We start from the raw sequence: 14,519 nt of genomic DNA, 5'->3' as shown, positions 1-14,519 counted from the left end.
CTCAGAAACTTCTCAACAGAATCTCCCAAGAGCACAGTGTCATCAGCAAAGAGCAACTGTGACAACTCCCACTTTGTATTAGATTCTTTATCTTTTAACCCCACACCTCTTGCCAACACTTGAGCATTTACTTCTCTTACAACCCCACCTATAAATATATTGAACAACCATTGTGACATCACACATCCCTGTCAAAGGCCTACTTTAACTGGGAAATAATCTCCCTGTCCTACATACTCTAACCTGAGCCTCACTATCCTCATAAAAACTCTTCACTGCTTACAGTAACCTACCTTCTATTCCATACATTCGCAACATCTGCCACATTGCCCCCCTATCCACCCTGTCATATGCCTTTTTCAAATCCATAAATGCCACAAAAACCTCTTTAGCCTTATCTAAATACTGTTCACCTATATGTTTCACTGTAAACACCTGGTCCACATACCCCCTACCCTTCCGAAAGCCTCCTTGTTCATCTGCTATCCTACTCTCTGTCTTACTCTTAATTCTTTCACAAATAATTTTTCCATACACTTTACCAGGTACACTCAACAGGCTTATTCCCCTATAATTTTACACTCTGTTTTGTCCCCTCCACCTTTATACAAAGGAACTATGCATGTTCTCTGCCAATCCCTAGGTACCTTAGCCTCTACCATACATTTATTAACTAAAAGCACTAACTACTCCAAAACTATATCCCACCTACTTTTAACATTTCTGTCATTATCTCATCAATCCCAGCTGCCTTACACCCTTTCATTCTACTCAGTGCCTCATGAACTTCCCCCACACTCACAACTGGCTCTTCCTCACTCCTACAAGATGTTATTCCTCCTTGCCCTATACACAAAATCACAGCTTCCCTATCTTCATCATTCAACAGTTCCTCAAAATATTCCCTCCATCTTCCCAATACTTCTAATTCTCCATCTAAGAACTCCCCTCTCCTATTTTTATATTATATTATTTTAATTGTTACCATTATTATATGAGAGTTTAACCTGTAGGTGAGAGAGCACCTGTGAGGATAACCATGTCTGATCCAAGGAAGAGGAGGGGCAGTTCCAGTTCTTCAGATTGGAAGCATCATCACCATGATTGTAGCTAAAATAAAAATATTTTGCCTTTGATTGCCTTCAATGTCACTGACAAAAGGAAGGTGACAAGTGATGCCAGACGGCGAACTTAAAAGATGCTACTTACAACCAAAGAAGCAGAAGTAGTGAGCCTTGAGGGGCAGGTAGGCCTTGTTTATCCTCATGACTCTTGATGACAAGGTGCCCTGGTGACTCTTGATGACAAGGTGCCCTGGTGACTCTCGATGACAAGGTGCCCTGGTGACTCTCGATGGCAAGGTGCCCTGGTGACTCTTGATGACAAGGTGCCCTGGTGACTCTTGATGACAAGGTGCCCTGGTGACTCTTGATGACAAGGTGCCCTGGTGACTCTTGATGACAAGGTGCCCTGGTGACTCTGTAAACCATTCTGTAATATATTTTCCATTCTATCAAATGAAATAAAGAAAACGATAATACAGCCATAAATACCATATGAAAATACACTGCAAAGTCACTGTTTTAAACCAGAAACACAATCACCATTTTTTTCTCTCATAATGCACTGTTTGCCGCATGATTTTTTTATATTGTGCACACTGACCACAGAGATGAATTCTCTCACATGTAGACCTACCAGCGCTCTCTGGCAAGGTTTGAATCCGCTAAAATTTTGGCGCAGTATTACGGGACCGACACTGGCTTCAAAGCTGTAACATTACGGGACCGACACCGAAATGGTTAAGATCTGGGGTTTGATCCCCAGTACAGGTGGAGACACCACGACATGTTTCCTTAAGACACCTGCCATCATTGTTCACCTAGCAGTAAGTAGGTACCAGGGTGTAAGTTTATTCAGGTACACATAAATACAATTATATAAATTATCATACATAGCAGCACATGTGTAGACTACCAACCAGGATAACCCAAAAGAGTCAGTGACTTATTTCTAATGGGGTTCTTGTAATAGCTTATCATTTAAACCTTAAAAGTTAAAACAGCTAAATAACTCAAATGCATGAAAAGCACTTGCAATAAAAGGAGATATACTAGGAATAAACTGAGTTATTTGCAATAACATTAAAGAGAGGGTCAGATCATAGTAATAGGTATATGAATATTACAGTAATAGGTACATGTATGTTAGCTATATAAGAAATCACTCTCCTTTTCTGTAGCTTTATTCATTATTTATGTTTCAGCTGTCTGAACTGGATCATGCCGAGAGGCTTTGACATGAGCAGGCAGTCCATTCCACTCCTTTGTTACTGTGCAATAAAAGGCATTTGAAGCCTGACCATGCTACTGTGGGTACTAAAAAGTTGTGCTCCCTTCCCTTAGTACTCTACTAGTTTTGGCTCTCAGCCTTGACAAGCTTGGCAGCAAGATATTCTGGACTCTGCTTGTGAGCAATATTATAAACTTGATTTAACAGCAGTTGTTTTACTGTGTCTTCAACATTCAGAATATCCAGTTGTTGTAATTCATCCTGGCCTACATGCTCTCTTAGACCAGGCCAACGATGAATCTCACCAAACCATACCACGGGCGGGATTTGAACCCGCGGTCAGAGAGTCTTGAAACTCCAGACCGTCGCGTTAGCCACTGGACCAGCTAGCCACAATAAGATTCGTCCAACTAGGTATATTTCTACACAAAATGGACTAATCTTATTGTGGCTAGCTGGTCCAGTGGCTAATGCGACGGTCTGGAGTTTTGAGACTCTCTGACCGCGGGTTCAGAGCCCGCCCGTGGTATGGTTTGTTTGCAATCGTGTCATTACGATTTCGTGAGTCATGAATCTCACCATTTCGTTCTGGGTGATTTGTAATCTATCTTTCAGCTTTTTTGTTAGGCCAGAAACCTTGAAGTAGGGAACGTTTGGCCCATGGGCCGTATAAGGCCCATGAAATCATTTGCTCTGGCCCTGCCAAGGCAACTGTAGGCAGGACTCAAAATTCAATAAATATAGGAACCTTTCTCAGAGCATGAAATTTATATTAACCCTTTCTCATTATGATTTACAATGTATAAAGAAAAAATACGAAACCTAAAATCCAAATAAGTACAGTGGAACCTCTACTTGCAAGCTTAATCCGTTCCATGACCTTGCTCGCAACTGGATTTGCTCGTTTGCAGTCAATTTTCCTCATTTAACCTGTTTGGGGCTTTGGCCGTACTAGTACGGCTTAAACGCGGTTTTTTGACGTACTAGTAAGCATAAATTCTAGCGCCGTCAAATCTAGTAAGAGAAAGCTGGTAGGCCTACATATGAAAGAATGGGTCTATGTGGTCACTGTGTGCAGTATAAAAAAAATCCTGCAGCACACAGTGCGTAATGAGAAAAAAAAACTTTAACCGTGTTTTTGGATTAAAAGAGCAACTTTGCACAGTATTTTCATATCGTATTTATTGTTGTATTCTAGTTTTCCTGGTCTAATTTTATAGAATGGAAGACATAATACAGAAATTGAGATGATTTTGACTGATTTTACAATGAAAAGTACCTTGACATTGAGCTCAAAGTAGCAGAAATGTTCGATTTTTACCAAAGATCAAAAGTAAACAAATCATGTTATGTGTCCAATACACGCCAACTGGTGAGTCTAATATTCTTTCACAAGTGCACTGATATTACTTATACCATTTCTACACTAATGCAGTAGTCTGCATAACAGTAAATCTTCTATTTTTTTGTGAGAATAAAAATTCAAAGTGGAAAGCAAAAGAATGTAAGAGGGGTGTGGAAATGTGACTAATGAACAGAGGAAATGTTATTTTAGTGCCAGGAATGTCTTTCTTGTTTATTCTGGATGCTATTCGGAAATTGGCATCTTTTGAAATTTGTGTGAAATTGGCAAAATTGCTAAATTCTGACCACTGTATTAGATAGCTGAAATCGGTAAATGGGTGGTTTCTTGTACTCATTCGATAGAAAAAATGGAGTTCTAGCAAAATAGTTATGATTTTTGTCGACTAGTACATTGGAATTGGCCGAAAATAGGGCTCAAAGTGGGCAAAATCGCCGATGCGTAAACATTGTCGAGACCACTAACTTCGCGAGAGCATATCTCTAAGTTTTCCATCAAATTTCATACTTTTGGAGTCATTATGATCGGGAAAAGATTCTCTATCTTTTCATAACAACAAATATTTTTTTTTTGAAATTTACCGACCCTGTGAACAAGTCTCTGAGAGGGCCTGCCGACCCCCAAAAAGTTAAATTAATTGAAATGCAATTAATCCTTTCCAATGAAATTCTGTACTTCAATAATTTTGCTAATATCAACTCTACGGCTTATTTATCTATCATAGTTCATCTAATATGAAATAATAAACAATATAAATAACAAAGAAATATAACATATACTCTAGAATGCATAAAATATGTCATGTAACAGGTGGAGGCGGCCAAAACCACTCCCTCTTTGTTGTGGTAAACAATGCCATCTAGTGACGGCCTTTTGAAGTCATCTATTATTATAATTATTATTATGTAGTACATTATTGTTATATATGTACACCTACCCCATCCGACTTACGACCGAGTTCGGTTCCGAGAAACCGGTTGTAAGTCGAAATGGTCGTAAGTCGAACTTTACTACTGAATATCAACATCACATTTTAGTAATGACTTTATTTTATTGTTTTATTTTGGTATTTCATGTTTTACTTTACTTTTTATGTTGTTAGTACTGTATTTTATACTGTAAGGTTTAGGATAAACACTGTGTACAACACAAATACTTGTTTATTTCCCAGAAATTTGGCATAAAAAACACGGTCGTAAGTCGAGTGGTCGTAAGTCGAGCAGGTCGTAAGTCGAGCAGGTCGTAAGTCGAGCAGGTCGTAAGTCGAGCAGGTCGTAAGTCGAGCAGGTCGTAAGTCGAGCAGGTCGCAAGTCGGATGGTAGGTGTATTATATTATTTTTATTATTGTATCACATTATTATACTATTATTATTACACATATTATTATTATTATACATATGATTAGTATTATATGTACACCTACCATCCGACTTACGACCACTCGACTTACAGTATAAAATACAGTACTAACAACATAAAAAGTAAAGTAAAACATGAAATACAAAAATAAAACAATAAAATAAAGCCATTACAAAAATGTGATGTTGATATTCAGTAGTAAAGTTCGACTTACGACCATTTCGACTTACGACCGGTTTCTCTGAACCAAACTCGGTCGTAAGTCGGATGGTAGGTGTACATTATTGTTATATATGTATTATTATTATATGTATTATACTATTTTTATTATTGTATCACATTATTATACTATTATTATTACACGTATTATTATTATTATACATATGATTATTATTATTATTATTATTATTATTATGTTAAGAAGCATCTTTCCATCATACATTGCCCAAGTTTCAATAATATAGTCCAACAAAGAAATGAGATACAATTCCGTAGATCAAGAGCAAGAGTCCCTCACCAGGGTCAAGGAACCCCCCTAGAGGTCTACTCACTTATGGAAATTTTACTCGTGTATGGAAGCCAAAAATTGACCCATCGACTGCTGGTATTTGAAATAACTCGTACGTGGATGTGATAAGATAAGATAAGATTTCGTTTGGATTTTTAACCCCAGAGGGTTAGCCACCCAGGATAACCCAAGAAAGTCAGTTCGTCATCGAGGACTGTCTAACTTATTTCCATTGGGGTCCTTAATCTTGTCCCCCAGGATGCCACCCACACCAGTCGACTAACACCCAGGTACCTATTTGCTGCTAGGTGAACAGGACAATAGGTGTAAGGAAACGTGTCAGAATTTCCACCCGCCGGGAATCGAACCCGGGCCCTCCGTGTGTGAAGCGGGAGCTTTAGCCACCAGGCCACCAGGCCACCGGGCCACTGATGTGCTCGTAAGTAGAGGTTCCACTGTATACAGAATTATGAAGATACCTTTTAGACAGCAGTTCTTTTTAAAACTTACCATCACAAAGTCGACTTCACTCCAGACTGAATGACACAAACCTGGAAAAGCAGTTGCGAGTAGCAGCATTATCAATACCGGCTAACATCACACACGATTGTGACCAGATCTACCTGGAGTTCATTACCTTTGTAACTAGTTCAGCTATCATAACCTTGGGGTCCAGTCCCTGGACCCATTATGTACCTTTGTAATCTTTTGACTACCGCCCACAGGATGGTTATGTGGTGACTACCGCCCACAGGATGGTTATGTGGTGACTACCACCCACAGGATGGGTATGTGGTGACTACTGCCCACAGGATGGGTATGTGGTGACTACCGCCCACAGGATGGGTATGTGGTGACTACCGACCACAGGATGGGTATGGGGTACATAGTAAAGATATTAAACTAACTAAACCTAACCAAAGAGAAGCAGTTCCAGCAATCACATTACTCCTGAGTAAATTAAATGTCTGACGAAATGATGTTATAAATAAACAAATGGCCCATGGCAGAAAAAAGGTCCCCCTACCCCACACCCTGGGTTATCCTGGGTGGTTAACACTCACTACCCTGGGTTATCCTGGGTGGTTAACACTCACTACCCTGGGTTATCCTGGGTGGTTAACACTCACTACCCTGGGTTATCCTGGGTGGTTAACACTCACTACCCTGGGTTATCCTGGATGGTTAACACTCACTACCCTGGGTTATCCTGGGTGGTTAACACTCACTACCCTGGGTTATCCTGGGTGGTTAACACTCACTACCCTGGGTTATCCTGGGTGGTTAACACTCACTACCCTGGGTCATCCTGGGTGGTTAACACTCACTACCCTGGGTTATCCTGGATTGTTAACACTCACTACCCTGGGTCATCCTGGATTGTTAACACTCACTACCCTTAGTTATCCTGGATTGTTAACACTGATTACCCTGGGTTATCCTGGATTGTTAACACTCACTACCCTGGGTTATCCTGGGTGGTTAACACTCACTACCCTGGGTTATCCTGGATTGTTAACACTCACTCCCCTGGGTTATCCTGGATTGTTAACACTCACTACACTGGGTTATCCTGGATTGTTAACACTCACTACCCTGGGTTATCCTGGATTGTTAACACTCACTACCCTGGGTTATCCTGGATTGTTAACACTCACTACCCTGGGTTATCCTGGATTGTTAACACTCACTACCCTGGGTTATCCTGGATTGTTAACACTCACTACCCTGGGTTATCCTGGATTGTTAACACTCACTACCCTGGGTTATCCTGGATTGTTAACACTCACTACCCTGGGTTATCCTGGATTGTTAACACTCACTACCCTGGGTTATCCTGGATTGTTAACACTCACTACCCTGGGTTATCCTGGATTGTTAACACTCACTACCCTGGGTTATCCTGGATTGTTAACACTCACTACCCTGGGTTATCCTGGATTGTTAACACTCACTACCCTGGGTTATCCTGGATTGTTAACACTCACTACCCTGGGTTATCCTGGATTGTTAACACTCACTACCCTGGGTTATCCTGGATTGTTAACACTCACTACCCTGGGTTATCCTGGATTGTTAACACTCACTACCCTGGGTTATCCTGGATTGTTAACACTCACTACCCTGGGTTATCCTGGATTGTTAACACTCACTACCATGGGTTATCCTGGATTGTTAACACTCACTACCCTGGGTTATCCTGGATTGTTAACACTCACTACCCTCGCGTTATCCTGGGTGGTTAACACTCACTACCCTGGGTTATCCTGGATTGTTAACACTCACTACCCTGGGTTATCCTGGATTGTTAACACTCACTACCCTGGGTTATCCTGGATTGTTAACACTCACTACCCTGGGTTATCCTGGATTGTTAACACTCACTACCCTGGATTATCCTGGATTGTTAACACTCACTACCCTGGGTTATCCTGGATTGTTAACACTCACTACCCTGGGTTATCCTGGATTGTTAACACTCACTACCCTGGGTTATCCTGGATTGTTAACATTCACTACCCTCGGGTTATCCTGGGTGGTTAACAATCACTACCCTGGGTTATCCTGGATTGTTAACACTCACTACCCTGGGTTATCCTGGATTGTTAACACTCACTACCCTGGGTTATCCTGGATTGTTAACACTCACTACCCTGGGTTATCCTGGATTGTTAACACTCACTACCCTTGCGTTATCCTGGGTGGTTAACACTCACTACCCTGGGTTATCCTGGGTGGTTAACACTCATTACCCTGGGTTATCCTGGGTGGTTAACACTCACTACCCTGGGTCATCCTGGGTGGTTAACACTCACTACCCTGGGTTATCCTGGATTGTTAACACTCACTACCCTGGGTCATCCTGGATTGTTAACACTCACTACCCTGGGTTATCCTGGATTGTTAACACTGATTACCCTGGGTTATCCTGGATTGTTAACACTCACTACCCTGGGTTATCCTGGGTGGTTAACACTCACTACCCTGGGTTATCCTGGATTGTTAACACTCTCTCCCCTGGGTTATCCTGGATTGTTAACACTCACTACACTGGGTTATCCTGGATTGTTAACACTCACTACCCTGGGTTATCCTGGATTGTTAACACTCACTACCCTGGGTTATCCTGGATTGTTAACACTCACTACCCTGGGTTATCCTGGATTGTTAACACTCACTACCCTGGGTTATCCTGGATTGTTAACACTCACTACCCTGGGTTATCCTGGATTGTTAACACTCACTACCCTGGGTTATCCTGGATTGTTAACACTCACTACCCTGGGTTATCCTGGATTGTTAACACTCACTACCCTGGGTTATCCTGGATTGTTAACACTCACTACCCTGGGTTATCCTGGATTGTTAACACTCACTACCCTGGGTTATCCTGGATTGTTAACACTCACTACCATGGGTTATCCTGGATTGTTAACACTCACTACCCTGGGTTATCCTGGATTGTTAACACTCACTACCCTCGCGTTATCCTGGGTGGTTAACACTCACTACCCTGGGTTATCCTGGATTGTTAACACTCACTACCCTGGGTTATCCTGGATTGTTAACACTCACTACCCTGGGTTATCCTGGATTGTTAACACTCACTACCCTGGGTTATCCTGGATTGTTAACACTCACTACCCTGGATTATCCTGGATTGTTAACACTCACTACCCTGGGTTATCCTGGATTGTTAACACTCACTACCCTGGGTTATCCTGGATTGTTAACACTCACTACCCTGGGTTATCCTGGATTGTTAACATTCACTACCCTCGGGTTATCCTGGGTGGTAAACAATCACTACCCTGGGTTATCCTGGATTGTTAACACTCACTACCCTGGGTTATCCTGGATTGTTAACACTCACTACCCTGGGTTATCCTGGATTGTTAACACTCACTACCCTGGGTTATCCTGGATTGTTAACACTCACTACCCTTGCGTTATCCTGGGTGGTTAACACTCACTACCCTGGGTTATCCTGGATTGTTAACACTCACTACCCTGGGTTATCCTGGATTGTTAACACTCACTACCCTGGGTTATCCTGGATTGTTAACACTCACTACCCTGGGTTATCCTGGATTGTTAACACTCACTACCCTCGCGTTATGATGGGTGGTTAACACTCACTACCCTGGGTTATCCTGGATTGTTAACACTCACTACCCTGGGTTATCCTGGATTGTTAACACTCACTACCCTCGGGTTATCCTGGGTGGTTAACACTCACTACCCTGGGTTATCCTGGATTGTTAACACTCACTACCCTGGGTTATCCTGGATTGTTAACACTCACTACCCTGGGTTATCCTGGATTGTTAACACTCACTGCCCTGGGTTATCCTGGATTGTTAAAGGGATTGTTAACACTCACTACCCTGGGTTATCCTGGATTGTTAACACTCACTACCCTGGGTTATCCTGGATTGTTAACACTCACTACCCTGGGTTATCCTGGATTGTTAACACTCACTACCCTGGGTTATCCTGGATTGTTAACACTCACTACCCTGGGTTATCCTGGATTGTTAACACTCACTACCCTGGGTTATCCTGGATTGTTAACACTCACTACCCTGGGTTATCCTGGATTGTTAACACTCACTACCCTGGGTTATCCTGGATTGTTAACACTCACTACCCTGGGTTATCCTGGATTGTTAACACTCACTACCCTGGGTTATCCTGGATTGTTAACACTCACTACCCTGGGTTATCCTGGATTGTTAACACTCACTACCCTGGGTTATCCTGGATTGTTAACACTCACTACCCTGGGTTATCCTGGATTGTTAACACTCACTACCCTCGCATTATCCTGGGTGGTTAACACTCACTACCCTGGGTTATCCTGGATTGTTAACACTCACTACCCTGGGTTATCCTGGATTGTTAACACTCACTACCCTGGGTTATCCTGGATTGTTACCACTCACTACCCTGGGTTATCCTGGACTGTTAACACTCACTACCCTGGGTTATCCTGGATTGTTAACACTCACTACCCTGGGTTATCCTGGATTGTTAACACTCACTACCCTGGGTTATCCTGGATTGTTAACACTCACTACCCTGGGTTATCCTGGATTGTTAACACTCACTACCCTCGGGTTATCCTGGGTGGTTAACAATCACTACCCTGGGTTATCCTGGATTGTTAACACTCACTACCCTGGGTTATCCTGGATTGTTAACACTCACTACCCTGGGTTATCCTGGATTGTTAACACTCACTACCCTGGGTTATCCTGGATTGTTAACACTCACTACCCTTGCATTATCCTGGGTGGTTAACACTCACTACCCTGGGTTATCCTGGATTGTTAACACTCACTACCCTAGGTTATCCTGGATTGTTAACACTCACTACCCTGGGTTATCCTGGATTGTTAACACTCACTACCCTGGGTTATCCTGGATTGTTAACACTCACTACCCTCGCGTTATCCTGGGTGGTTAACACTCATTACCCTGGGTTATCCTGGATTGTTAACACTCACTACCCTGGGTTATCCTGGATTGTTAACACTCACTACCCTCGGGTTATCCTGGGTGGTTAACACTCACTACGCTGGGTTATCCTGGATTGTTAACACTCACTACCCTGGGTTATCCTGGATTGTTAACACTCACTACCCTGGGTTATCCTGGATTGTTAACACTCACTGCCCTGGGTTATCCTGGATTGTTAACACTCACTACCCTGGGTTATCCTGGATTGTTAACACTCACTACCCTGGGTTATCCTGGATTGTTAACACTGATTACCCTGGGTTATCCTGGATTGTTAACACTCACTACCCTGGGTTATCCTGGGTGGTTAACACTCACTACCCTGGGTTATCCTGGGTGGTTAACACTCACTACAATGGGTTATCCTGGATTGTTAACACTCACTACCCTGGGTTATCCTGGGTGGTTAACACTCACTACCCTGGGTTATCTTGGATTGTTAACACTCACTACCCTGGGTTATCCTGGATTGTTAACACTCACTATCCTGGGTTATCATGGATTGTTAACACTCACTACCCTCGGGTTATCCTGGGTGGTTAACACTCACTACCCTGGGTTATCCTGGATTGTTAACACTCACTACCCTGGGTTATCCTGGATTGTTAACACTCACTACCCTGGGTTATCCTGGATTGTTAACACTCACTACCCTCGCGTTATCCTGGGTGGTTAACACTCACTACCCTGGGTTATCCTGGATTGTTAACACTCACTACCCTGGGTTATCCTGGATTGTTAACACTCACTACCCTGGGTTATCCTGGATTGTTAACACTCACTACCCTCGGGTTATCCTGGGTGGTTAACACTCACTACCCTGGGTTATCCTGGATTGTTACTACTCACAACCCTAGGTTATACTGGATTGTTAACACTCACTACCCTGGGTTATCCTGGATTGTTAACACTCACTGCCCTGGGTTATCCTGGATTGTTAACACTCAATACCCTGGGTTTTCCTGGATTGTTAACACTCACTACCCTGGGTTATCCTGGATTGTTAACACTCACTACCCTGGGTTATCCTGGATTGTTAACACTGATTACCCTGGGTTATCCTAGAATGTTAACACTCACTACCCTGGGTTATCCTGAATTGTTAACACTCACTACCCTGGGTTATCCTAGATTGTTAACACTCACTACCCTGGGTTATCCTGGGTGGTTAACACTCACTACCCTGGGTTATCCTGGGTGGTTAACACTCACTACCCTGGGTTATCCTGGATTGTTAACACTCACTACACTGGGTTATCCTGGGTGGTTAACACTCACTACCCTGGGTTATCCTGGATTGTTAACACTCACTACCCTGGGTTATCCTGGATTGTTATCAGTCACTACCCTGGGTTATCATGGATTGTTAACACTCACTACCCTGGGTTATCCTGGATTGCTAACACTCACTACCCTGGGTTATCCTGGATTGTTAACACTCACTACACTGGGTTATCCTGGGTGGTTAACACTCACAACCCTGGGTTATCCTGGGTGGTTAACACTCATTACCCTGGGTTATCCTTGATTGATAACACTCACTACCCTGGGTTATCCTGGGTGGTTAACACTCACTACCCTGGGTTATCCTGGATGGATAACACTCACTACCCTGGGTTATCCTGGATGGATAACACTCACTACCCTGGGTTATCATGGATTGTTAACATTCACTACCCTGGGTTATCCTGGAATGATAACACTCACTACCCTGGGTTATCCTGGGTGGTTAACACTCATTACCCTGGGTTATCCTGGGTGGATAACACTGGGTTATCCTGGGTGGTTAACATTCAGTACCCTGGGTTATCCTGGGTGGATAACACTGGGTTATCCTGGGTGGTTAACACTGGGTTATTCTGGGCGGATAACACTGGGTTATTCTTGGCGGATAACACTGGGTTATCCTGGGTGGATAACACTGTGTTATCCTGCGTGGATAACACTGGGTTATCCTGGGTGGTTAACACTGGGCTATCCTGGGTGGTTAACACTGGGTTATCCTGGGTGGTTAACAGTGGGTTATCCTGGGTGAATAACACTGGGTTATCCTGGGTGGTTAACACTGGGTTAACCTGCGTAGATAACACTGGGTTATCTTTGGCGGCTAACACTGGGTTATTCTGGGTGGTTAACACTGGGTTATCCTGGGTGGCTAACACAGGGTTATCCGGGTGGTTAACACTGGGTTATCCTGGGTGGTTAACACTGGGTTATCCTGGGTGGTTAACACTGGGTTATCCTGGGTGGTTAACACTGGGTTATCCAGGGTGGTTAACACTGGGTTATCCTGGGCAGATAACACTGGGTTATCCTGCGTGGATAACACTGGGTTATCGTGGGTGGATTACACTGGGTTATCCTGCGTGGATAACACTGGGTTATCCTGGGTGGTAAACACTGGGTTATCCTGCATGGATAAAACTGGGTTATCCTGGGTGGATAACACTAGGTTATCCTGTGTGGATAACACTGGGTTATCCTGGGTGGATAACACTGGGTTACCCTGCGTGGATAACACTGGGTTATCCTGGGTGGTTAACACTGGGTTATCCTGGGTGGTTAACACTGGGTTATCCTGGGTGGTTAACACTGGGTTATCCTGGGTGGTTAACACTGGGTTATCCAGGGTGGTTAACACTGGGTTATCCTGGGCAGATAACACTGGGTTATCCTGCGTGGATAACACTGGGTTATCCTGGGTGGATTACACTGGGTTATCCTGCGTGGATAACACTGGGTTATCCTGGGTGGTTAACACTGGGTTATCCTGCATGGATAAAACTGGGTTATCCTGGGTGGATAACACTAGGTTATCCTGTGTGGATAACACTGGGTTATCCTGGGTGGATAACACTGGGTTACCCTGCGTGGATAACACTGGGTTATCCTGGGTGGTTAACACTGGGTTATCCTGGGTTGTTAACACTGGGTTATCCTGCGTGGATAACACTGGGTTATCCTGGGTGGATAACACTGGGTTATCGTGGGTTGATAACACTGGGTTATCCTGTGTGGATAACACTGGGTTATCCTGGGTTGATAACACTGGGTTATCGTGGGGTGATAACACTGGGTTATACTGGGTGGATAACACTGGGTTATCCTGGGTTGATAACACTGGGTTATCCTGGGTTGATAACACTGGGTTATCCTGGGTTGATAACACTGGGTTATCCTGGGTTGATAACACTGGGTTATCCTGCGAGGATAACAATGGGTTATCCTGGGTTAATAACACTGGGTGATCCTGGGTTGATAACACTGGGTTATCCTGGGTTGATAACACTGGGTTAAACTGGGTTGATAACACTGGGTTATCTTGGGTTGATAACACTGGGTGGATAACACTGGGTTGATAACACTGGGTTATCCTGGGTTGATAACACTGGGTTATCCTGGGTGGATAACACTGGGTTGATGACACTGGGTTATCCTGGGTGGATAACACTGGGTTATCCTGGTTGGATAACA

General features: G+C 43.4%; 1 protein-coding gene across 1 annotated transcript in view; it reads right to left on the bottom strand.

Moving 5' to 3' along the window:
- LOC128691029 (major facilitator superfamily domain-containing protein 6) overlaps positions 1–14,519 on the bottom strand; it is a 159,143-nt gene that overhangs the window by 138,539 nt on the left and 6,085 nt on the right. The window contains exon 2 of the mRNA XM_070080197.1: positions 1,210–1,479. Coding sequence (XP_069936298.1) covers positions 1,210–1,267 — 58 coding nt within the window. The 5' untranslated portion in view covers positions 1,268–1,479. The remainder of the gene's footprint in view (positions 1–1,209; positions 1,480–14,519) is intronic.

Source organism: Cherax quadricarinatus, unplaced genomic scaffold (assembly GCF_038502225.1).
Source record: "Cherax quadricarinatus isolate ZL_2023a unplaced genomic scaffold, ASM3850222v1 Contig216, whole genome shotgun sequence".
Classification (NCBI taxonomy): Eukaryota; Metazoa; Arthropoda; class Malacostraca; order Decapoda; family Parastacidae; genus Cherax; species Cherax quadricarinatus.
This window is presented reverse-complemented; position numbering and strand designations above follow the sequence as displayed.